This window comes from Pongo abelii, chromosome 4 (assembly GCF_028885655.2).
Source record: "Pongo abelii isolate AG06213 chromosome 4, NHGRI_mPonAbe1-v2.0_pri, whole genome shotgun sequence".
Classification (NCBI taxonomy): domain Eukaryota; kingdom Metazoa; phylum Chordata; class Mammalia; order Primates; family Hominidae; genus Pongo; species Pongo abelii.
In genome coordinates, this window is record NC_071989.2 from 180,792,760 (window position 1) to 180,818,383 (window position 25,624).

At 39.0% G+C, this 25,624-nt stretch overlaps 1 protein-coding gene across 7 annotated transcripts in view; it reads right to left on the reverse strand.

Annotated features, from left to right (window-relative positions):
• Positions 1-25,624, reverse strand: part of FBXW11 (F-box and WD repeat domain containing 11) — a 145,245-nt gene that overhangs the window by 65,566 nt on the left and 54,055 nt on the right. Inside the window, exon 1 of one of the 7 annotated variants that reach the window (XM_054556234.2) lies at positions 521-787. The exons of 5 other annotated variants lie outside the window; for them this stretch is intronic. In XM_054556234.2, the coding sequence (XP_054412209.2) occupies positions 521-604 (84 nt within the window). In that variant the 5' untranslated portion in view covers positions 605-787. Of the gene's footprint in view, positions 1-520; positions 788-25,624 lie in introns of those variants that run through there. One more of the 7 variants, XM_054556235.2, reaches the window with a different exon arrangement.

Here is a 25,624-nt window from a genome sequence, read left to right on the forward strand (position 1 = left end):
ATATACCACAATATACCTCAATTCTTTCAAAGGAACTAGATGTAGAAGAAAAAAGGCAAGCTACAGAGCAAGAAAAGAGTGGCAATACACACAGAATTTTTTTTAACTCACTTCAAATCAAGGAAAAATCACAATCACACACATACTAAATTTTTAAATGAGCAAAAGACTTGCACAGGCACATCACAAAAGAAAATACACAAATTAAGTTTTTTTAAAAAATGAAAAAATCAACCAAAATACTGCCACCTAGGGATGACCACTGGACCATTTTGGTACACAGACTGAAAACTGCATATATGTAAGTGAAAATTGTTTAAAACATGTTCTTCGGTAACTGTTTTTTCCATGTGTCATGCACATCTTTCCACATCATTGTAGTTCTACGTTTTCATTTTTAAGGGCTACAGTTCACTTCATCCCATAATTTCCTTACTCAATACAAGTAGTAACAAACATTACATTTTTTACTATTAAACACAACACTGCAATGAACCTTCATGCCTACTCTGACAATTACCTCTTGGTCAAATTTAGAAATCCATGAGATCCAAAAGGATGGCTGAACTGAATTTCCTTTGCGAATTCCTTGACTAATAATCATTTGTTTTCATCAGAAAAGACTTCATACTACAAGTTATTAAATCTAAGGGTCAATTCTTACTCCTCCTATTCCTTCGCCTATCGGCAAGGTTGAGCACTTCCATCTTCTTGATATACTTCATTCACTTGGCTTCCAGGACTCTGATCTAATTCTCAAAACTTCATTACAAGAAACATTAAAGTTCTTCAGACAAAAAGAAAAGAAAACTTGGGTATAGTAAAGGAATGAAGACATAACTGAAAAGAAAAATAGTAAAAATTAGAGTACATATACATTAATTTCTTTTCTTTAAATTTATAGAAAATATGACTAACTGAAAAGTATAAAATATTGCAGAAAAAATCAAAGAGACAAATAATAGAAAACACAATTCATGTTCATGGATTGCAAGACTTAATATTAAGATCTTCGTACCACCCAAAACTATCTACAGATTTAATGCAATCCCTAAAAAAATTCCAACGATGTTTTTTGCGTAAGTAGCAAAATCAACCATAAAATTCATTAGCAATCTCAAGGGACTCAGAACAAACAAAATAATCTTGAAACACAAGAATTAAACTGGACTTCAATCAGTTTTGAAAAGCTGGTTTCAAAACTTACTAGAAAGCTATTGTAACCAAAACTGTGGAACTAGCATGAAGACATACGTATAGACCAACGGGACAGAATGGAAGATTGTAATCGGTGCATTTCAAGCATTTGACAATATTCAACATCTATTCATGATTAAAAACACTCAGATAACTTCCTCAATATGATAAAGGTCATATAATGAAACATCATACTTAATGTTTAAAGATGGAACATTTTCCCCTTGTCCTGAAGGACAAAGCTAGAATATCCATTCATACTTCTAGTGTGAATTCAAATTTGTGACGTTGAGCCGGGCACAGTGGCTCACACCTGTAATCCCAGCACTTTGGGAGGCCAAGACAGGCAGATCACTTGAGGTCACAAGTTCAAGACCAGCCTGGCCAACACAGTCAACCTCCCCGTCTCTACTAAAAATACAAAAATTAGCTGGGCATAGTAGCATGTGCCTGTAATCCCAGCTACTTGGGAAGCAGAGGCAGGAGAATCACTCGAACCTGGGAGATGGAGGCTGCAGTGAGCTGAGGTCATGCCACTGCACTCCAGCCTAGGCAACAGAGCAAGCTCCATCTAAAAAAAATGAGCTGGGCAGTGGCTCACGTCTGTAATCCCAGCACTTTAGGAGGCTAAGGTGGGTGTATCATTTGAGGTCAGGAGTTCAAGACCAGCCTGGCAACATGGTAAAACCCCATCTCTACTAAAAATATAAAAAAATGAGCCAGCGTGGTGTCACGCGCCTCTAATTCCAGCTACTCGGGAGGCTGAGGCACAAGAATCACTTGAACCCTCAAGGAGGAGGTTACAGTGAGCCGAGATCGCACCACTGCACTCCAGCCTGGGTGACAGAGTGAGACCTGTCTCAAAAAAAAATAATAAACCAATCAATAATTTAAAAAATTAAAAATTCGTGAAATTTGAAATTGAAAATCACAAGTTTCACTATAGTCAATGCAACAGAGCAAGAAAAAGAAATAAAAACATAAATAACAAAAAGAATGTAGATGGTATGACTGTCTAACTAGAAAATCCTGCTGAATCTACAAAATAAAAGTGACAGGATGGCCAGGCGTGGTGGCTCAGGCCTGTAATCCCAGCACTTTGGGAGGCCGAGGTGGGCAGATCACGAGGTCAGGAGATCGAGACCATCCTGGCTAACATGGTGAAACCCCATCTCTACTAAAAATACAAAAAAATTAGCCGGGCGTGGTGGCGGGTGCCTGTAGTCCCAGCTACTTGGGAGGCTGAGGTAGGAGAATGGCATGAACCCGGGAAGCAGAGGTTGCAGAGAGCCGAGATCGCACCACTGCGTTCCAGCCTAGGCGAGAGAGTGAGACTCTGTCTCAAAAATAAAACATAAAAATAAAAATAAAAAAATAAAAGTGATGGGATATTAGTGAATTCACAGGATGCAAAGACTGACAAAAAAAAATGAAGCTACATAAAGCTCAAGCTGTCAGCATAACTAAAAGGCACAGAACGTAAGTAGAAAATTAAATCCTAGTACATCCTTATGCTCCAGCCATAAATCTTCATGAAGATCAAGGGCAGTTCAGGAAAACTGTGCAGAATAAAAAAAGGAAACAAGCAGCAGATAAAAGATTGACATAAAATCACATTATGTATGAAAATACTTAAAAAGTGTCCTGCTAGTTCAGAGTTGATTACAGATAAAGAGGATGCAAGATGCAAAAAGGCAGTCTTCAAAAGATCAGTTTTTAGGAGAAAAGAGTGTACAAACAAAAGGCAAACAGAGGAGAATTTCCTCAACGTGATAAAGAACACCTGCAAAAAACCTACAGCTAACATCATACGTATTGGTGAAAAAGTTGACACCTTCCCACTAAAATCAGGAACAAGGTAAGAATGTTCCCTCTCAACACTGGTTTTCAACATCATCCTGGAAGTTCTAGCTAATGCAATAAGACAAGGAAAGGAAATAAAAAATATACAGATTGAGAAGAAAGAAAGAAAACTGTTTTGGTTCACAGGTGACATGACTGTCTATGTAGAAAAACTGAAAGAATTAACAAAACAGCCCCTGGAACTCATAAGTGATTATGGCAGATATGCAGTATACACAGTTTATATACAAAAAATCAATCACTTTTCCTATATACCAGCAATGAACAAATGAAATGTGAAATTAAAAACATATTACCATTTACATAAACACCTATAGATATAATTAGGTATAAATCTAACAATATACACAAGATATCTGTAAGGAAAACTAGAAAACCCTGATGAAGGGAATCAAAGAACTAAATTAATGAAGAGATATTCCATGCTCATGGAAAGGAAGACTCAATATGGTCAAGACATCAGTTCTTCCCAACTGGATCTACAGATTCAATACAATCTCTATCAAAATCCAGAGAGTTACTTTGTGGATATTGAAATGACTCTAAGGCTTACATGGAGAGGCTAAAAAAAAAATAATAATTCAAAATAAATAAATAATAACAAACACAACTGAAGGAGAACAAAGTTCAAGGAATGATACTGTCTGACTTCAAAAGGCACTATAAAACTACAGTATTCACGAAAGTGAAAGTGTGGTACTGGCAACAGAATACAGAGCTAGGTCAATGGAATAGAACTGAGGGCCCATATAATAGACCCACACAAATATAGTCAACTCATCTTTGACTGTGGAGCAAAGTCAATACGATGAAGAGTCTCATCAACAAATGGACATCTATATGCAAAAAAAAATGAATCTAGACACTCAGCTTACACATTTCACAAAAATTAACTGAAAACAGATTACAAGCCTAAATGGAAAATGGAAAGCTATAAAACTCCTAAAAGATAACATAGGAGAAAATCTAGATGATCTTAGGTTTGATGACTTTCTTAGACATATCAAAGGCACAATCCATGAAGAATTATTAAGCTGGACTTCATTAAAAATAAAAATCTCTGAGAGACACTGTCAAGAGAATTGAAAAATATGCCACAAACTCAGAGAAAATATTTGCAAAAAACATATATGACAAAGGACTGTTATCCAAAATATAGAAACAATTTCTCTCTCTCTCTCTCTCTCTCTAACAGGGTCTCACTCTGTCACCCACAATGCAGTGCAGTGATGCAATCACCACTCACTGCAGCCTCAGCCTCCCAGGCTCAAGTGATCCTCCCACCTCAGCCTCCAGAGTAGCTGGGACCACAGGGGTACACCACCATATGTGACTAATTTTTGTATATTTTGTGGAGATGAGGTCTTGCCATGTTGCCCAAGCTGGTCTCGAACTTCTGGGCTCAACTAATCCATCTGCCTCAGCCTCCCAAGGTGCTGGGATTATAGGCATGAGCCACCATGCCTGGCCTAGAAACAATTCTTCAAACTCAACAAGAAAAAAGTAAACAACACAATTTTTAAAATAGGCCAAAAACCTTAACAGTCACTTCACCAGAAAAGATACACAGATGACAAATAAACATGGAATATGGAGCATCTCTTCATAAGTCATCAGGTAAATACAAATTAAAACAAAATACCACAACACATCTATCAGCGTGGCCAAAATCCAAAATGCAAACACACCATGAAATGCTGGAGAAGATGCGGAGCTATAAGAACTCTCATTCATTGCTGGTAGAAATATCAAATAGTAAGGCCACTTTATTTTTTTTTTAATTTGTACAAATTTATGGGGTACATGTGAAATTCTGTTACATGTATATAATGTGTAGTGAAGTCAAGGTATTTAGGGTGCCCATCACCAAAGTACAACACATTTTTTGTAACTATATTCACCCTACTCTGGTGCAGTCACTTTGGAAGACAATTTGGCAGTTTCTTACAAAACTATATATACTCTTGCCCAACAATCCAATATTCATCCTCTTTTTTACTTGTCCAAATGAAGTGAAAACTGATATCCACAGAAAAACCTGCACGTGGCTGTTTATAGCAGCAGTTACACATAACTGCTAAAACTTGGAAGCAGCCAAAATGTTCTTCAATAGGTGAATGAATAATCTGTGGTAGGGCCAGGCACAGTGGCTCATGCATGTAATCCCAGCACTTTGGGAGGCCAAGGCAGGAGATTCTCCAGCCCAGGACTTGAGACCAGCCAAACAACATAGGGAGACTCTGCCTCTACAAAAAAAAAAAAAAATTTAGTTAGGCAAGGTAGAATGCACCTGTTGTTCCCGCTACTTGTGAGGCTGAGGTGGGAGGATTGCTTAAGCCCAGGAGGTTGAGGCTTCAGTGAGCCACAATCACACCATTGCACTCCAGCCTGGGAAACAAAGCAAGACCTTCTCTCAAAAAAAAAAAAAGTGTGGTACATCCAGACAATTGAATGTCATCCAATGAAATGAGGCATCAAGTCATCAAAAAACCTGGTGGAAACTTAAACACCTATTACTAAGTGAAAGAAGCCAATATGAAAAGGCTACACACCGTGTGATCCAACTAGATGACATTCTGGGAAAGGCAAAACTATGGAGACATTAAAACAATTAGTGATTGTCAGGAAGGATGGATAGGAAGCACACATAGAATTCTTAGGGCAGTGAAACTATTCTGTATGATACTGCAATGATGGAAACATGTTATTATATCTATCCAAACCCAAAGAATGTGCAACACCAAGAATAAATCCTAATATAAGCTATGGACTTCGGGTGATAATGGTGTGTCAACGTAGGCTCATCCATTGCATCAAATGTATCCCTGTGGTATGGGATGCCCACATTACAAGAGGTCGTGTGTGTATGTGGGTAGGAGGGATCCTAGAATCCCAAGAGGAAGTATTCTAGGATCCTGCAAGAAAAGAATTTTTAATAACATCCAAAGGATGCAAAGCCTTTCCTCCCACCATCACCTGCTTATCCTGCAAAAGGAAGCCATGCAGTAAAGAAATAATACTTTGATAAGGAACGCTCTTAAGCTAGGAATCTTGTCGACTTAAACTACCTCAAACTGCCAGGCCTGTCTCAAAAAAATATAGAGACACATGCAATTTTCATCTATTTTAAAAAAAAACTACACAGGGAAAAGTTCATTAAACTCCTACATATAAAAGAAGAGGCAGGGAGTAACGGAAGGAGGGAAAAACAGAAAACTAAACAACATCCCAAACAAGCCTTTCTTAACTAAGGTTCTGTGAGATCATGAAGCCCTTATGAGAGTAATTTTGCAGACTGTTTTCTTAATTTCCCTAAGGATGGTACATAGATAATACCATTCCTGTCATGTATGAGAGACATTAATTCATTATATACAATGTATGCCTTAGTGTGTAAGTGCATACTGTTTTTGAGAAACCTGGTTGAAAAGAGCTACTGCAAACTGATTTAAATACGATCAAACAGGCATGTGATGTTACTTAAAAGCACTCTGAAACACTCTGAATCAGAAATTGAAAACTTAAGACAGAAATGTACCAAAAACCAGAAGAAATGTAATAAGAATTGACCTAACTCAAAAAATAAAAACAAAATTATAACAAACAAGAATACATTAAAATGCCCCCAAAATAGATAAAGCAAATGAAAATTTTAAAAATTTGAAAATGTAGGTTAGGCACATTGCCTCATGCCTGTAATCCCAGCACTTTGGGAGGCCGAGGCATTCAGATCACTCGAGGCCAGGGTTCAAGACCAGCCTGGGTAAAATGGTGAAACCCCAACTCCACTAAAAATACAAAAATTAGCCAGGTATGGTGGTGCACACCTGAAGTTACAGCTACTTGGGAGGCTGAGGCACAAGAATTGCTTGAACCCAGGAGGCAGAGGTTGCAGTGAGCCGAGATAGCGCCACCCTACTCCAGCCTGGGCGACAGAGTGTGACCCTGTCTCAAAAAAAAAAAAAATTGAAAATTATTAGGAAACATTGAAGAAAAGCAAGAAAACAACCCAAGAGAATCAAAATGAGATGAAGAAAGAAGCAATATGGGCAGTGAGAAAGTAGTTAACATGGAAAACAAAGGAGATCCAACCTATATATAATTGGAGTTTCTAAAGAAAAAAATAAAATAAAAATAACCTTTAAAACTATAATCCAAGTGGTTCCTAGGGTTGGATGGGCGAGGGATATAGGGAATGACAGTCTAAGGGTACAGTGTTTTTTTTGTTGTTTTTTGTTTTGTTTTTGAGACGGAGACTCGCACTGTAGCCCAGGCTGGAGTGCAGTGGCTTGATCTCACTGCAAGCTCCGCCTCCTGGGTTCACGCCATTCTCCCGCCTCAGACTCCCGAGCAGCTGGGACTAGGCCCCTGCCACCATGCCTGGCTAATTTTGTTTTTGTATTTTTAGTAGAGACAGGTTTTCACCGTGTTAGCCAGGATGGTCTCAATCTCCTGACCTCGTGATCTGCCCACCTCGGCCTCCCAAAGTGCTGGGATTACAGGCGTGAGGCACCGCGCCCAGCCGGTAGCGTGTTTCTTTTGGGGGTGATGCAAATGTTCTAAACTGACTGTGGCACTGGTTATACAACTCTGTGACTATACTAAAAATCACTGAATTGTACACTTGAAATGTGTAAATTTACAATATTTGAGTTATGTCTCAATAAAGCTGTTATTTAAAAAGAAAAAAAAAACGATAATTCAAAAAGCTTTCCAGAGATAAAAGGAAACCTGAACTACATGTTGAAAGGGGCTCCAGGTAATAGGGGAAACTGGCCCACAGCAATAAACTCCAAGAGATAGACCTTGAATTGTTAGACTTTAAAAATAAAGAAAAAATGTTTTCAATCCCCACCCCAAATTTTGTTTTTTTAATTTAAGAATAAACCTTTAAAGAGAAAGAGCATTAATTGGATTGGCATCAAACTTCTCGAAACAACACACCAAGCAAGGCATCAGTGGAGCAGCATCTTCCAAAATTCTAGAAAATAAAGGGTAAAGAAAAGATTTCCTTGAGTAATCCTGAGATGATGCAAAAAACTGTCAAAAAAATTAATGGTAAACATTTAAAACAATTATGGCTCTAAGAATAAACAAGTCTGAGCCAGGTGTTGTGGCTCGCACCTGTAATCTCAGCACTTTGGGAGGCCAAGGCGGGCTGATCACCTGAGGTCAGGAGTTCGAAACCAGCCTGACCAATATGGTGAACCCCCATCTCTACTAAAAATACAAAAATTAGCCAGGCATGGTGGCAGGTGCCTGTAGTCCCAGCTACTCGGGAGGCTGAGATAGGAGAATTGCTTGAACCTGGGAGGCAGAGGTTGCAGTGAGCCGAGATTGTGCTACTGCACTCTAGCCTGGGCAGCAGAACTAGACTCCATCTCAAAAAAAAAAAAAAAAGAATAAAACAAGTCTGAAGATAACAGAAGAATCACATGTCATATTCAGACAAAGAAATAACACAACTTTAAAACTGCAGGCCAGGTGCAGAAGCTCATGCCTGTAATCCCAACACTTTGGGAAGGCAAGATGGGAGAATCCCATGAGCCAAGGAGTTCAAGACCAGCTGGGCAACACAGCAAGACCCGTCTCTTAAAAAAATTTAAAAATTAGCCAGATGTGGTAGCCCACACCTGTAGTTTCAGTGACTTGGTAGGCTGAGGCAGGTGGCCCCGATCACTTAAGCCCAGGAGTTTGAGGCTACACTGAACTATGATCATGCTACTGCACTCCGGCCTGGGCAACACAGTGAGAGCCTGTCTCACAAAAAAAAAAAAAACAACAGGAAAGAGAGGCATTACAAAAATTATAATTAAAACTAACAAAAATACAAACCTTTCTATAAAAAGAAATTTCAAAAATAGAAGAGCAAAGAAAGCACATCATGAACAGAAACAAACTAAAAGAAATGCAGAGAGACATGGATAGAAATACACTATACACACTACTCTCACTACAAGACAGCTCAAGAAAACAAAAAATAAAAATTCATAAGCATCAGTAAGGCAGGCAGGTCTTACAGGATATGATAACCTGTTTACACAGACTAAACTTGCTTTTCCAGCACGCGTAAAAAATTTCTGAAAGCTTATCATATATTAGATCACAAAGAAATAAGTTCAATAAAAAAGAAAAATTAGAAAATAAGAGGCTCTGATCAAAAGATAATAAAACTAAAAGTAATTCCCAGAAAAAGAAGAAAAATTCCTTCAGTCAATGTTATGGAACAATTTATAGAGCTTCTGGCCTATTTGTTCTTTAAAGGTCTGGTAGAATTCTCTGTGAATCCACACTGACCTGATACATTTTTCTGATTTAATTCTTTGACAGGCTTCTCTATTCTTTTCTTCATAACTATTGTTGGATAAGAGAACTCAACATTCGAAAGATGACAGTTCTCCCTAATTCATAAGTTTAACATTTCCCCAATAACCCCACAAGAAAATTCTTTATGGAGCTAGACAAACTGATACTCAAGTTCATATGCAAAAGCAAACTTACATGAGTATTCAGTAAAAAATACAAAAAAAGAAAAGTGGGGAATCAGTCCTACCAGACATCAAAATACACTATAAATAAGCCTCTCTACTGAAAAGCAAGATACTTTCATAGCACATGAATACACAAATACTCCAGAGTAGGGTTGGCAAGCTTCTTCTGTAAAGGGTCAGATGTAAATATTTTGAGCTTTGCAGGACTCATTGATTTTGTCACAACTACTCAACTCTTCTGTTATAGGATGAAAGCAGCCACAGATGATATGTAAGTGAGTGTGGCTGTGCTCCAATAAAACTTTATTTATAAAAACGCAGTGGGGGCTGGATGCAGTGGCTCACACCTGTAATCCCAGCATTTTGGAAGGCCAAGGTGGGTGGATCATTTGAGGTCAGGAGTTCAAGACCAGCCTGACCAACATGGTGAAACCCCGCCTCTACTAAAAAATACAAAAATTGGCCAGGCATGGTGGCAGGTGCCTGTAGTCCCAGCTACTTAGGAGGCTGAGGCAGAAGAATCTCTTGAACCTGGGAGGCGGAGGTTGCAGTGAGCCAAGACTGCGCCACTGCACTCCAGCCTGGGCGACAGAGCAAGACTCTGTCTTAAAAAACAAAAACAACAACAACAAACATGGCTAGGTTTGACCTGCAGGCAACAGAATTTGGCAAACTCTGGCTTCATGGAATAGAAAGTCCAGAAATAGGACTCAAGTATATATGAAAATTTAGCTCATAATAAAAGTGGCACCTCAAATCACTGGGAAACTTCTTTAGTGCTAGGACAACCGGCTAGCAGTTTGGAAAAAGATCCAACTGGATCCGTACTTCACAGAATGTACATCGATAGACTGCAAATAGATTGACTGGGCGCGGTGGCTCACGCTTGTAATCCCAGCACTTTGGGAGGCCGAGGCCGGTGGATCACAAGGTCAGGAGATCGAGACCACGGTGAAACCCCATCTCTACTAAAAATATAAAAAATTAGCCGGGCATGGTGGCGGGCACCTGTAGTCCCAGCTACTTGGAGAGGCTGAGGCAGAAGAATGGCGTGAACCCGGGAGGCGGAGCTTGCAGTGAGCTGAGATTGTGCCACTGCACTCCAGCCTGGGCAACAGAGTGAGACTCTGTCTCAAAAAAAAAAAAGAAAGAAAGAAATTTAAAGAACATTTGTTAAGTACTTGAAGAAAATATGAGTGGCTGGGGGTGATGGCTCACGCCTGTAATCCTAGCACTTTGGGAGGCCAAGGTGGGTGGATCACCTGAGGTCAGGAGTTAAGAGACCAGCCCAACATGGTGAAACCCTGTCTCTACTAAAAATACAAAAATTAGCCAGGTGTGGTGGCAGGCACCTATACTCCAAGATACTCGGGAGGCTGAAGCAGGAGAATCACTTGAACCCAAGGTCGGAGGTTGCAATGAGCTGGTATCGTGCCACTTCACTACAGCCCGGGTGAAAGAGCAAAACTCTGTCTCAAAAAGAAAAGAAAAGAAAACACGGATGAATTCCTTTAAAACTTAGGTATAGGGAAAGGGTATTAACTATGACTCAAAATCCAAAAACAAAGGAAGTCAGGAACAGTGGGTGGCTCACGCCTGCAATCCCAACATTTTGGGAGGCTGAGGCAGGAGGATTGCTTGAGCCCAGGAGTTTGAAACCAGCCTGGGCAGCACAGTGAGACCCCCATCTCTACAAAAAAATGTTTTAAAATTAGCCAGGCATGGTGGCACACACCTGTAGTCCCAGCTACACAGGGGGCTGAGGTAAGAGGATCACTTGAGCCTGGGAGGTTGAAGCTGCAGTGAACCATGATTGTGCCACCGTACTCCAACCTAGGTGACAGAATGAGACCTTGTCTCAAAAAAAAAAAAAAAAAAAGGAAAATTTAAACTAGATAAAAATTTTAAACTTTTGCACAGCATTTTTAACTACTATAAACTAAACCTTAAATGACAAACTGGAAAAAAATATTTGCAGCCTATGTCACAAATAAAAGAACTAATATCCCTAAAAATTTCTTTAAATTGAGGGGTAAAAAAACACCAAAATCCCAATAAGAAAATGAGGAAAAGTCATAATCAAACTTTGTTTTGAGACAGTCTCACTCTGTCGCTGAGCCTGAAGTGCAGTGGCGCGATCATAGCTCATTACAGCCTCATTCTTCCAGACTCAAGTTATCCTCCCACCTCAGCTTCCCATGGAGCTGGGACCAAAGGCACATGCATGCCACCATGCCCAGGTAATTTATTTTTATATTTTGTAGAGACAGGGTCTCCCTATGTTGCCCAGGCTGGTCTTGAATTCCTGGGCTCAGGCAATCCCCCAGCCTCAGCCTCCCAAATCACTGCGGTTACAGGCATGAGCCACTGCACCTGGCCATAAACAGATTTTCAAAAAACATAACATGACCCTTAAATAGGAAAAGATGTTCAGATTTACTCATAATTAAAGAGATACAAATTAAAGCTACACATTTCTCACCTAACATATTGGCAAATATGTAGAAGTGGTAACACATTCAGTCAAGGAAGCAGTGAGGAAATAGGTGCTCTTGTGTATTTCTGGTGGGAAGGCAAAACCCTTTTGGAAGAAAATTTGTTAATATTCAACAAAACTAATTGTGCATTTACTTTTTGATCAGCAATTCCACTTACAGGAATTCTCCCTGAAGATGCACTAATTCAGTAACAATATGAAAATACATATATACAAGGTTATTCAGTCATTGTTTGTAATTTCAAAAAAAAATGGAAACAACCTACATGCTCATACGAAAGAGACTGGCTGAATAAACTATGGCATATGAACACAACAGAGTACTACGCAGCCATAAGAAAGAATAAGGAAGGTCCCTGTTGACTGATACAGAATAACTTTCAGTATACACCTTTAGGTGAAAAGGCAAAGTGCAAAAGAATATATACTGTATACTACCTTTTGTGTAAAAAATAAGCAAAGATAGGCCAGGCGCAGTGGCTCACGCCTGTAATCCCAGCACTTTGGGAAGCTGAGGCAGGTGGATCACGAGGTCAGGAGTTTGAGACCAGCCTGGCCAACATAGTGAAACCCCATCTCTACTAAAAATACAAAAAAATTAGTGGGGCGTGGTGGCGGGAACCTGTAATACCAGCTACTTGAGAGGCTGAGGCAGGAGAATCACTTGAACCCGGGAGGCAGAGGTTGCAGTGAGCCAAGACCCATGCCACTGCACTCCAGTATGGGTGACAGCGAGACTCTGTCTCAAAAACAAATAAACCAAAAATAAACAAACAAAAATTGAGAAAGAGAGATGGAATATATCAGCAGAAACAAATGAATAACATAATCATACTTAATGGAAGGGGGTGAAAACCCACCCAAGTGACTCTTGAACTCAGTAATGGGACTACACAGTCATAAACATGATTTTTAAGAACTATAAAGAAATCCCCAGGCGTGGTGGCTACACCTGTAATCCCAGCACTTTGGGAAGCCAAGGCAGGCAGATCACTTGAGCCTAGGAGTTCAAGACCAGCCTGTGCAACATGCCAAGACCCCGTCTCTAAGAAAAATGACAAAAATTAACAGGGCATGGTGACATGTGCCTGTAGTCCCAGCTATTTAGGAGGCTGAGTGGGGAGGATCACTTGATCCCAGGAGTGGAGGCTGCAGTGAGCTGAGATCGTGCCACTGCACTCCAACTCGGGCTACAGAGCGAGACCCTGTCTCAAAAAAAAAAAAAGAAAAGAAAAAAGAAAACTGTAAAGAATCTTTAGTATGGCTAGTGTTAGTACATGTATTTTTCAGTGATGTTTGCAAGGCGTGTCATCCCTCAGTGTCATCCTTGGGGATGAGTGTCATCCTCGGGTATCAGTTTCAGGATACACACACTCTTCCCGCTATGGATATCAAAATCGACTGGTGCTCAAATTCCTTATATAAAGTGGATAGTATTTGCATGTAACCCAAGCACATCCTCTCATATACTTTAAATCTCTAGACTACTTATAATTCCAAAAAAAAGTAAAAGCTATGTAAATAGTTGTTCTACTGTATTTTTATTTGTATTATTTTTTACTGTTATATTATTATTTTTATTGGTTTTTCTCCCAAATGTTTTCAGTCCTAGGTTGATTGAATCCATGGAATGCGGAGGGCCCACTGTAATTCTAAAACTACTTGATATGCATTCCGGGATTGAGCAAGTGAGCAAACATATTGTGGAAAACAGGAGTCAGGTTTCTCACTGTTAGAGAAGCGAGTACTAAATATGAAAAGGGTTTCCTTCTGGAAGGCTAGAATGAGATCTGTGAGACTAGACTAGAATTGGATATATCAGTATGGACTCACAGTTTCTAATACACAGAACAAGGAGGGAAGTATTTTTATACAGACAAAAAATTATACATACATTTCCTAACACAGCTGGCTGAGAGGGTCTAGAAGCAATGACATTCCAGTAGCACTAAGCACACTTGCCACCCAGATCTAATACCATTCCTCAGTGAAAGGAAACAAGGCTCTTCGGAGAAATGGCTGGTTCCAAGGCTGAGAGTGGGAAAATACAAGATAAGCCTGGAACATGTTGCAACAGAAAATAAGGAAGTACTTAAACAATTATGAGAACAGATCAAAAGGATACAGACAGGCCGGGTGCGGTGGCTCACGCCTGTAATCCCGGCACTTTGGGAGGCCAAGGCAGGTGAATCAAGAGGTCAGGAGTTCAAGACCAGCCTGACCAACACAGTGAAACCCCGTCTCTATTAAAAATACAAAAATTAGCCAGGCGTGGTAGCACACGCCTATAATCCCACTACTCAGGAGGCTGAGGCAGGAGAATCCCTTGAACCTAGGAGATGGAGGTTGCAGTGAGCCAAGATTGCACCACTGCACTCCAGCCTGGTGACAGAGCAAGACTCCGTCTCAAAAAAAAAAAAAAAAAAAAAAAGGATACAGACACTGACCTGAAAAGGCACCCACTGCCTAAACTTTAAACACTCTGACCATCGAAATAAATAATGATAATAAAAGATTAAAATAACGTACTGAATAAAATAGGAAAATATAGGTGTATACTGATAGAATAAATGAAAAACTGAAATTCTGATGAAAACAGGATATTTGTGGAGTTTCAAAGTACCTCCCCACCCAATGCATAATTACAAAGGGAAAAAGAATAACTTTACAATGAAGAAGGCTTGATAGACATTTCCATACTCAAGTGATCTAAGTGATCACCATTCTGAATGAGAGAAATCAATATTCTGTACTACCTGAGAGGATGCAATGAGAAAACAGCAATCGCTTTTATGATATTCATTTAAACTAAATCTAACCATAAGGAAACAAAGGACAAACCTAAATTGACAGACTATAAAACAGCTGGTCTGTAATCTTCAGAAGTGTCAAGGTCATGGAAGTCCCGCAAAGACCAAATAACTCTTCCAGACTGAAAAAAACTAAAGAAGTGTGACAACTAAAGGCAATGCATCATTCTGAACTGGGTAGCTCTGCTATAAAGGAAATTATCAGGACCTCTGATGAAACTTAAATGAGGGCTGAGAATTAGTTGGCAGTAAACTGTCAGTGCTACTTTACCGATTCTTGTATTATGACTATGTAGAACATCCTCCTTTGTAGGAAATACACAGTAAAATATTACAGCATGAGAGAAGCATTCAGTCAGCTTTACTTTCAAATTGAGAAACAAAAAGTTCTGTGTGTTATACTAATAACTTCTATAAGCTTGAGACTATCTCAAAATAAATAAAAAGCAATATTTCAATGGCTTGTTTACATTAATTATTACCTAACACTTCAAACTATGAGCTCATATCCCCAGGAATAAATGTGCTAAAAATCCTTTGCGACTTTTTTACCACCACATTTTAATCACATGATCTTAATAAACAAATATTCTCAAACTAGCACTGACTGACACTACAGGTTCATGCGTCTTTCCCGAGCTATTGTTAGTACTACTCAACAACAAGGGGTTCATCTGGCCAGGAGTGGTGGCTACCGCCTGTAATCCTAACACTTTGGGAGGCCAAAGCAGGCAGATCACTTGAGCCCAGGAGTTTAAGACCAGCCTGGGCAACATAGTGAAACCCCGTCTCTACAAAAAAATCCAAAAACACTAGCCAGGCATGGTGGCACACACCTGTAGTCCAGTTGCTCAGAAGGCTGAGGTAGGACGATCACCTGAGCCCAGGAGGTTGAGGCTGCAGTGGGCAGTGATCGCACCACCGCACTCTGGCCTGGGTGACAGAGTAAGTCCCTATCTCAAAAATTAATTAATAAATTAAATTTTTAAAAATAAGGGGTTCATCCATCTATCTCTTTTCTGTGAACTCTACCAGATGCCCTGGGCAATGTTTCTTTTGACAGTCTTTTTCTTTCAAATTACGTGACAGTTTCTTCCTATCTACTACCATCACAGCTACCATTACTTTAACCCTCAATTTTTCATTTCTTATTGTCTTAAAGATGAAGGATTTAACATTTGCCTTTTACTCCAAATTAAGTAACTAAGATGCATCCTATAATGTAAAGATTTTACAGGGATGCCAATAAGAGACTCTTGGTTTTCTAAAGAGAGGAACCTTCTTTATATTAGGGTAGACAGTGTTCATATGCAATCTGTCTACAATTGGCAGCTTGTTCTCTGCATGTAACATAAGGCATGGGACATAGTAGGTACTCAGAACCATGGTACGTAAATATGTCCAAGATATAAGAGTGATTCTGTTTTCTTAAGTAGTTTGTGAGTAACTCCATTCTAAGTGAATGATCTGAATTTTGAAATCTAGTTGTAGCAGCCAGGCAGGCTGTTGTTAGGTGTTTGGACGTCTCTTGACATCCTTTTCTTGGCCAAGCATAGCAGCAGTAAATCTTCTTTTTTACTTTTTATTTTTAGACAGAGCCTTGCTCTGTCGCCAGGCTGGAGTGCAGTGGTGGGATCTCAGCTCACTGCAATCTCCACCTCCCAGGTTCAAGCGATTCTCCTGCCTCAGCCTCCCGAGTAGCTGGGATTACAGGCGTGCGCCACCACACCCAGCTAATTTTTAGTAAAGACAGGGTTTCACCAAGTCGGACAGGATGGTCTGAATCTCCTGACCTCATGATCCACCCGCCTCGGCCTCCCAAAGTGCTGCGATTACAGGCGTGAGCCAGCAGGCGTGGCCTAGATCTTGTTTTAGTAGGCCATGCCTTCGCTGACTCAACATATATTCAAACTGCTCAGGGGAAAGAGTTGCCACTTGTAAAGAGGTTTGAATTTAGAGCATGCTACTAAATCATACAGAGCAACAGGCTTGCTAAAGCTTTTCAAAATAAAAATGTTCAATCCTAGTGAAGGCATAATGAGATGTAAACACTCTGGAAAACAATTTGACAAGATACATATGACGTATCTCCTGGAACTATATCCTAGCTAATTCAAAATGAAGCCAAAGATTTATGCACAAAGATGGTGATTAGCTTTTTGGATAATTAAAAATAAAGATTCTAAGCACCCAAAGAAATGACAAGTTATGGAGAGTTCATAAAATATATAAGACAATGTCAAATTATGCTATGAGAAATTATAGGAATACATTAATATACTCATTCTACTAAGTATACAAAGCATAAAAAGTAAAATTATACATATATTTATATGTATATAATAAATTATATATATAATTATATATATAATAATCCCAACTATGTAAAACATATGCATAGATTTAAAACTAAAAGAAGGCCAGGCATGGTGGCTCACGCCTGTAATCCCAGCACTTTGGGAGGCCAAGGCAGGCGGATCACGAGGTCAGGAGATCGAGACCATCCTGGCTAACACGGTGAAACCCTATCTCTACTAAAAATACAAAAAATTAGCCGGACGAGGTGGTGGGCGCCTGTAGTCCCAGCTACGCGGGAGGCTGAGGCATGAGAATGGCGTGAACCCCGGCGGGGCGGAGCCTGCAGTGAGCGGAGATCACGCCACTGCACTCCAGCCTGGGCGACAGCGAGACTCTCTCTTAAATAAAAAAAAAAAAACTAAAAGAAAACATGCCAAAAATATTAAGAATGGCACTCCATAAACTGTGGTTTCTCATTTTTCTTTCCACTTTTACCCCAATGGTCTATAATAAATAGTATTAATTTTATAATCAAAAGAGAACTTTTTAAAGCAAAACAAAATACAGGCTAGTCTTCAAATCAAAATCAATTTTTTTCAAGATAATCTTTCAACCCACAGGAATACTTACATTCACAGAATTCAGAGAAAGAAGTCCAAAGTAGTCCTAACTATGACAGCAAATAATATTATACCAGATAATCCTAACCAAGCTTAGAAATAGCCTTTCCTTCACATTCCAACTTATTATGCTTATTCTTCATTCAATAAATAATTATTGAGCACCTACTACCTGCTGGGACTATTTTAGAAACAGATGTGTTTACCAAGCAGTGAAAAAGAAGACATGACCCGTTTTCTCATAGAACTTGGATTCTGGTGGGGGAAAAGACAACAGACAGGAGGAAAACAAACAAACATGGAATATAATTTCATACAGTGCTAAGCGCTATGAAGGAAAAAAATAAAGCAACATAAAATAACAGAGTGGAAAGCAGGAAGCTATTTTAGATTGGATGGTCAGAAAAGGTCTCTCTGAAGAGGAGATATTTGATCATGCAAGCTACTGGTATAACAACATAAATAGCATTCCTCTTGCGTAATTGACCTGGGATTTAGAAAAGTCTATTTACAACTTAAAATATAAAAATCATTCCTATGAAAATAGTTTCTACTTTAAGAGGCAGTAAGGTATAATAGAACTAGAAAGACTAGGTTTGAATCCTGGCTCCACCACATAGAAGGTAGATACCCCTGTGTAGGTCACAAGCTCTCTCCCCCTCAGTTCAGTTTCCTCACATATAAAACAGAATAGTGCCTAGCTTATAAAGTTTATAAAGTGAAGAAAGATAATATATGGGAAAGAGCTTAGTAACATGTCTAGGCATGTAGTACTCATTAACTGTAAGTTCCCTACATACTTATAGTACTTCCACAAATTGAGCACTATATACTAATGGTTCTCTGCGAAGCACTCACTATTTCACTATTGCAAGTAGAAACGTATCACATTTTTATCTTCCAACCATACCAAGGCTCCAAAGTCCAAATCACCGCTGACTACATTTTTGTTAGATATTGATGCTATAAATGATACTGACTTAACAAGATTAATATTATTTTGACTAATCTCATACTCACCTTTTCTTTCATTTCATCATGAACTGTTTCCATTTTGAATCCCTAACTCCAAAGTGTGGCCTCTTTCCAATCTGCTTGTGATGGTTAATTTTATGTGTCAACTTGGCTAGACTAGGTTATATGGCCAGCTGTTTGGTCAAATACTAATCTATTAGCAGATATTGCTGTAAGGGTATTGTTAGGTATGATTAACATTTACAATCAGTAGACTTTGAGTCTATTACCCACCATAATGTAGGTAAGCCTCATCCAGTCAATTGAAGGCCTAAGAGAAAAGACTGGGGTTTCCCAGAGAAGGATAAATTTTGCCTCCAGACTGCAACAGGGAAATCTTGCCTGAGCTTCCAGCCTAATGGCCTGTCTCACAACATTCAATCTTGCCAGCCCCCATGGTCATGTGAATCAGTTCCCTAAAATATCTATCTACTATTGATTCTGTTTCTCTGGAGAAACCTGACTGACATGCTGATCAATCTTAGAGTTGGTCTCCCTGCTTCCACCTCTTCCTTTTATGTCTACACAGCAGGTAGAGGGATCCTGTCAAGACGTTCAATGACCCCTCGGGTAAAAATTCTCTAATGCCTTCCCATCTCATGCAGAATAAAAGCCAAAGTCTACAAAACTCTAGAAGCCCCACAGAATTTCTATGACCTTCCTCCTTCCTTCCCTGATTTCATCTTCTACTACTTTCTCCCTCATTCCACATTCCAGCCAGACATTAGCCTTCTGGCTATTTTAACATGCCACAAACATTCCTACCTCTGGGGCTTGTTGTACACTTGCTGTTCCCTCTACCTGGGATTCTTTTCCTCTAGATAACTGCACAGCTTGCTTGCTCCCTCATTTCCTTCAAGTCTCTGCTCAAATGGCTTTCCCTCTTCGCTCTATTTAAAACTGAAGCCATTCCCAAACCTTGGGGTGCTCTATTCCCCCTTTTTCTCCACAGAACATATTACTATCTAACATACTGTATATTTTACTTTTTTTTTTTTTTTTGATACAGAGTCTCACTCTGTCGCCCAGGCTGGAGTGCAGTGGCGCGATCTCGGCTCACTGCAACCTCCACCTCCCGGGTTCAAGCAATTTTCCTGCCTCAGCCTCCCCAGTAGATGGGATTGCAGGTGCCTGCCACCACACCTGGCTAATTTTTGTATTTTTAGTAGAGACAGGGTTCACCATGTTAGCCAGGCTGATCTTGAACTCCTGCCCTCAAGTGATCCACCTGCCTTGGCCTCCCAAGGTGCTGGGATTACAGGCATGAGCCACTGCACCTGGACGTTTTACTCATTTTCTTTCACCACTAAAATGTAGGTTCTGAGACAACAAGACTTTTTGTCTGTTTTGTGCACTCCTCTATTACCAGGCCCTATGCCTAACACATAGTAAGAACATCATATGTCATTTGTTGCTTGAAGAAAAAACAAAAGAGTGAAGACTGATTTTTAATTTATTCTTTGTGTTTTCCTATATTTCCCAGTTTTCTACATTGGGCATTTATTTCTATTATAATCATACATTGCTGATGATATTAAAAACTAGAATAATGTTTTTGCTAGAAGTTTAAAAGGCTTAAAGTCCAGGGCTGGGTGTGGTGGCCCACGTCTGTAATCTCAGGATTTTGCAAGGCCAAAGCAGGCAGATCACTTGAGCTCAGGAGTTCAAGACCCCAGTCCAGGCAACATAGGGAGGCCCCATCTCAATTATTTAAATAAAAAAAAAAAAAACAAGGTCCACTTCCTTTGACTCAGAATTTTTTCAATGAATAAGATAATCTAAGGTATGAAGCATGAATATACACTAACGTTTAATGACCTTAATGTCCATTAGTAAGAGACTGATTAAATTATTGTATACCCAGACAATGAAATTGCAGTCATTAAAAATGTACCAGCCTGGGGAACATAGGGAGACGCCATCTCTACAAAAAAATTTAAAAATTAGCCAGGAGTGGCTGGTGTGTGTCTGTGGTCCCAGCTACTTGGGAGGCTGAGGTGAAAGGATTACTTGGGCCTGGGAGGTCGACGCTGTAGTGAGCCATGTTCACACCACTGCACTCTAGCTTGGGCAACAGAATGAGACCCTGCCTCAAAAAAATAAAAATTTTATTTTTAAAAATAAAAATGTAGGCCAGGCATGGTGGCTCACACCTATAATCCCAGCACTTTGGGAGGCCAAGGTGGGCGGATCACGGGGTCAGGAGTTCAAGACCAGCCTGGCCAACATAGTGAAACCCCATCTCTACTAAAACTACAAAAAATTAGCTGGGCATGGTGGCACGTGCCTATAATCCCAGCTACTCGGGAGGCTGAGGCAGGAGAATCGTTTGAACTCGGGAGGCAGAGGTTGCAGTGAGCCAAGATCACGCCACTGCACACCAGCCTGGGTGACAGAGTGAGACTCCATCTCAAAAAAAAAAAAAAAAAAAAAAACTGGGTTATACTTCAGTGTATGGAGTACAAACCTATATAAAAACAAAAGTATAGACAGATAAGCATATCTATATAGAAACAACATGAAGAAAACAAAGAACAGATACTAAAGTGAAGTGAGATTATGATTGACTGGTTAATTTCTTCTTCATACTTGTCCACTCTCTAAAATCTCTGCCATTAAAAAAAAAAGTGTTACTAGCCAGGCATGGTGGCTCATGCCTATAATCTCAGTACTTTGGGAGGTCGAGGCAGGAAGATCACTTGAGCCCAGGAGTTCGAGACCAGCCTGGGCAACATAGGAAGATCCCATTTCTATTTAATTAAAAAACAACAACAACAACAAAAAAAATCAAACAAAAAAAGTTACTTTCATAAACAGAATGAACAATAAATATAAACCAACAGAAATAAATAAAACAAGCACTCTTACAAGCAACATAATAAATGTCTATAGTATCAGGTACATGACAACATTTTTGTTCAAGAATTAAAAAGACGTTTTTTAATGTGTTCTGAATTCCATTTACCCATGTCCCTATCCTCAAATTATACTGTGAAACTTTAATCTATCATACACATTGTTTTAGAAACCATAAATTACAACTACTAGTAAGGCAAGGTACAGTTTTCATTCTCCCATAGCACAGGCTCTCTTCCAAAGGGAATGTGATTTCTTAGTGCTAGTACTATATGCAGGCATTGTGGTATCATTAAAATTTTCTCTAAAATATTAATTTATTTGCTGTTTTTCTGTTGCTTCAAATTCTCAGATCACCAAGTCATCCTCACTGCTTTCAGAAAATATGACATGGAAATTTCAATGCATAGGAATAACGTTTGACACTAAACTTTCAAAGTCTATATCATCAGTAAGACACTTTCAAACTAGTACAACATATAAAAGACAGCATGATACAGTTGTGGATGATGAGCTTACAAAGGTTGATGGCTGATAATAATAGGAAGGTGAAGAAGAATAAAAGCTTGAACAAGGCTTCGGTGACTGCACATCATTGGATACAAGGAAGTGAAACATGCGCATATGATATCAAATCAATGAAAAAACACTAGATCAGTAAATAGTATGCAGACAACTGATAGGTCATTCGGAAAGAATGTGCATCCCTAATTCACAGCATATAGCAAAATAAATTACAGAGAAAATGAAAGACTGCAAAGCATAATGCTACAAACCACTAGAAGAATATTATAAGAAAGGAACAAGTATAGCCACACAAAAAGTAAACATTTTCTCAAAACTTTCATCATGGCCAAAACCATTATTAAAAAACTGAAAGGCAAATATCAAACTGGGAGAAGTATTTGCAATAAAAAACAGTTAATATATTTAATATATAAAGAGTTCCTACAGATCAGATTTTTTAAATAAGGCCATCAATAGAAAAATGGAAAAAAGAACATGAAGAGGTAACTCACATAACAACAATAGAAATGGCCAATGAATATTTTTATGTATACATATATTCCATCCCATTCGCAATTAAATGTACATTATAACAAGATATCATTTCTGCATTTTCATCCATCAAAATGTCAACAAAGTACAAAATTAAAATATTCAATGTCATCTAGAGTATGAAAAGGGATCTCTGATGGGCTGCTTTTAAGAGTATAATTTTACCCAGCTTCTCAAAAGTACAAGTTAGCAACCTAAATGTGCACACTGTCTTACCTAAGAAAATAATCACAGAAGTATACAAAGACTTAATTACAATAAAATGTCTCAAAATTGGAAGCAGTCTTAATATAGAAGGGAAGTTTTCTTAAAATCATTAATATATTTATTAAATGGAATATTATACAATGATTTTAAATGATGATAGAAAATCTTAATTCATCATGTTACTATTTGCCAGTTTTTATTTATTGGTTTAACTTTGAACAAGTATGTTATTTTTAGTAATACTTTTAAAGTATACCTTAAACATTTTTAAATGATATTCAGGGGTTATGGCAATGCTTGGAATATAAATGGGTCTATCTTCCATGAAAGCAATTTAGCCATACCTATCAAAATAAAGCACTGTTCACTTTAAGATAAATCACTGAGCTGTACACACTTAAGATTTTTGAACTTTTCTATATACACTTTATACTTGAAAAATGGAAAAAAAAAAAAAAAAAAAAACACCTGTACTCTCGCCTCCACCCCCAAAATCTAGGGATGATAAAAGTACCATTCCTGAAAGAGTTAGACTTTACTAATCTGGGGACATGTCTATAACATAATGTTAAATAAATAAAGCAAATAAGTGACCCCGTATTGTGATTTTTCTAGGGTGAGCCCATTTTCTCTATTCAAAAAAAAAAGTGGCTGGGTGCGGTGGCTCATGCCTGTAATCCCAGCACTTTGGGAGGCTGAGGTGGGCAGACCACCTGAGGTCAGGAGTTCGAGACCAGCCTGGCCAACATGGCGAAATCCCGTCTCCACTTAAAATACAAAAAATTAGCCAGGCGTGGTGGCGCACACCTGTGGTCCCAACTATTCAGGAGGCTGAGGCAGGAGGATCACTTGAACCTGGGAGGCAGAGGATGCAGTGAGCCCAGATCGTGCCACTGCACTCTAGCCTGGGTAACAGAGTGAGACTCGGTCTCAAAAAAATACATAAACAAATAATTTTTTTTTAATTTAAATAAGGGAATTCTGATAGTTGTCAGATTGCATACCCTCCTATGAACAAAGAAAACAAATATACAACGATAAACAACAAAATGTTAACATTTGTTTCTTAGGGGGAAGGAAGGGATTAGAAGGGAGAGATTACTAAACTTTTCTGTATATAATTTAATTAAGTCATAATAAAATACTGATATTCCTTGACCAAGCAATTACACACACAAAATCGTACAAGCCTAAAGATACATATGCAATGAAATTACTGAAGTTCCTATAATACAACCCCCACCACAAAAAAAAAAAAAAAAAAAAAAAAAAAACAATCGTAGTCTAAAGGCCCTTCAAAAGGAAAACTAGCCACTGGGCTCAGTGGCTCACACCTGTAATCCCAACACTTCTGGGAGGCTGAATTGGGAGGATCACTTGAGACCAGAAGTTTGAGACCAGCCTGGGCAATATATCAAGACCCTGTCCGTACAAAAAACTGAAAAATTATCTGGGCATGGTGGCACATGCCTGTGGTCCCAGCTACTCAGGAGGCTGAAGTGCAAGGGATCACTTGAGCTTGGGAGGTCAAAGTTGCAGTGAGCCATGATCCTGCCACTGCACTCCAGCCTGGGCAACAGAGCAAGACCCTATCTCGAAAAAAAAGAGAGAGAAAAAAAACTGGCTATTTTTTTTGAAAATAAAAAAATGCTAAAGCCCTGTGATATAGCCTCCCGAGTAGCTGAGATTACAGGTGCATGCCACCGTACTTGGCTAATTTTTGTATTTTTAGTAGAGACGGGGTTTCACCATGTTGGCCAGGCTTGTCTCAAACTCCTGACCTCAGGTAATCCATTTGCCTGGGCCTCCCAAAGTGCTGGGATTACAGGTGTGAACCATCATGCCTGGCCTTTATTTTTAATTTCTTGAAGCTTGTTTAAAAATTTTTTAATGCTAGCATGAAACAGTGGTTTGTAAAACTTTGAGGCATTTTAGATTTGCTTTTAAAATGCCCCAGAAAAAACAAAATTGAAGAAAGGTTGAACTAAGATTAGCATAATTTTGAAAAGTGTTCAAGATTTAAGTTGAATAATTCTCTTATTTTTGTGTGTTTAGGTATTTCTACAAGGAGAAAGTTTTTAAAATGAAATCTTCCTAAGAGCCCCATTAAGTAGAATAGATAAATCCAGGGCCATTCTAAGTGAGATCGAAGTAGGAGGCACACTGTGCTAGCCCCTCCTTTATCCCTCTAGTGACTCCAAAGTCAAGCTGGGGTTCCACAGGGCATTAAAAATACCACTGTTAAAATCAGCAGCAGCAGAATAACACTGCACAATTTGATGGATTCCTCCCTACCCAACAGACAGGAGGAAGTAAGGCCTAAAATAGCAACAAATGTTCTCTCTGGGTGGTAGGTGCTCACGCTACCAATGGACTTTTTCTTCTTTTTCAAACTCTATTTTGTAAATTTTCTTATAAAGAGGAAAGATGTGGGTTTTTTTAACCATATATACATATACATATATATGTGTGTATGTGTATGTGTGTGTGTGGGTGTGCATATATATATATATATATATATATATTTTTTTTTTTTTTTTGAGACGGAGTCTCCCTCTGTCACCCAGGCTGGAGTGCAGTGGTACAATCTCGGCTCACTGCAGCCGCCACCTCCTGGGTTCAAGCAATTCTCCTGCCTCAGCCTCCCAAGTAGCTAGGATTACAGGCGCCCACCATCACGCCCGGCTAATTTTTGTATTTTTAGTAGAGACA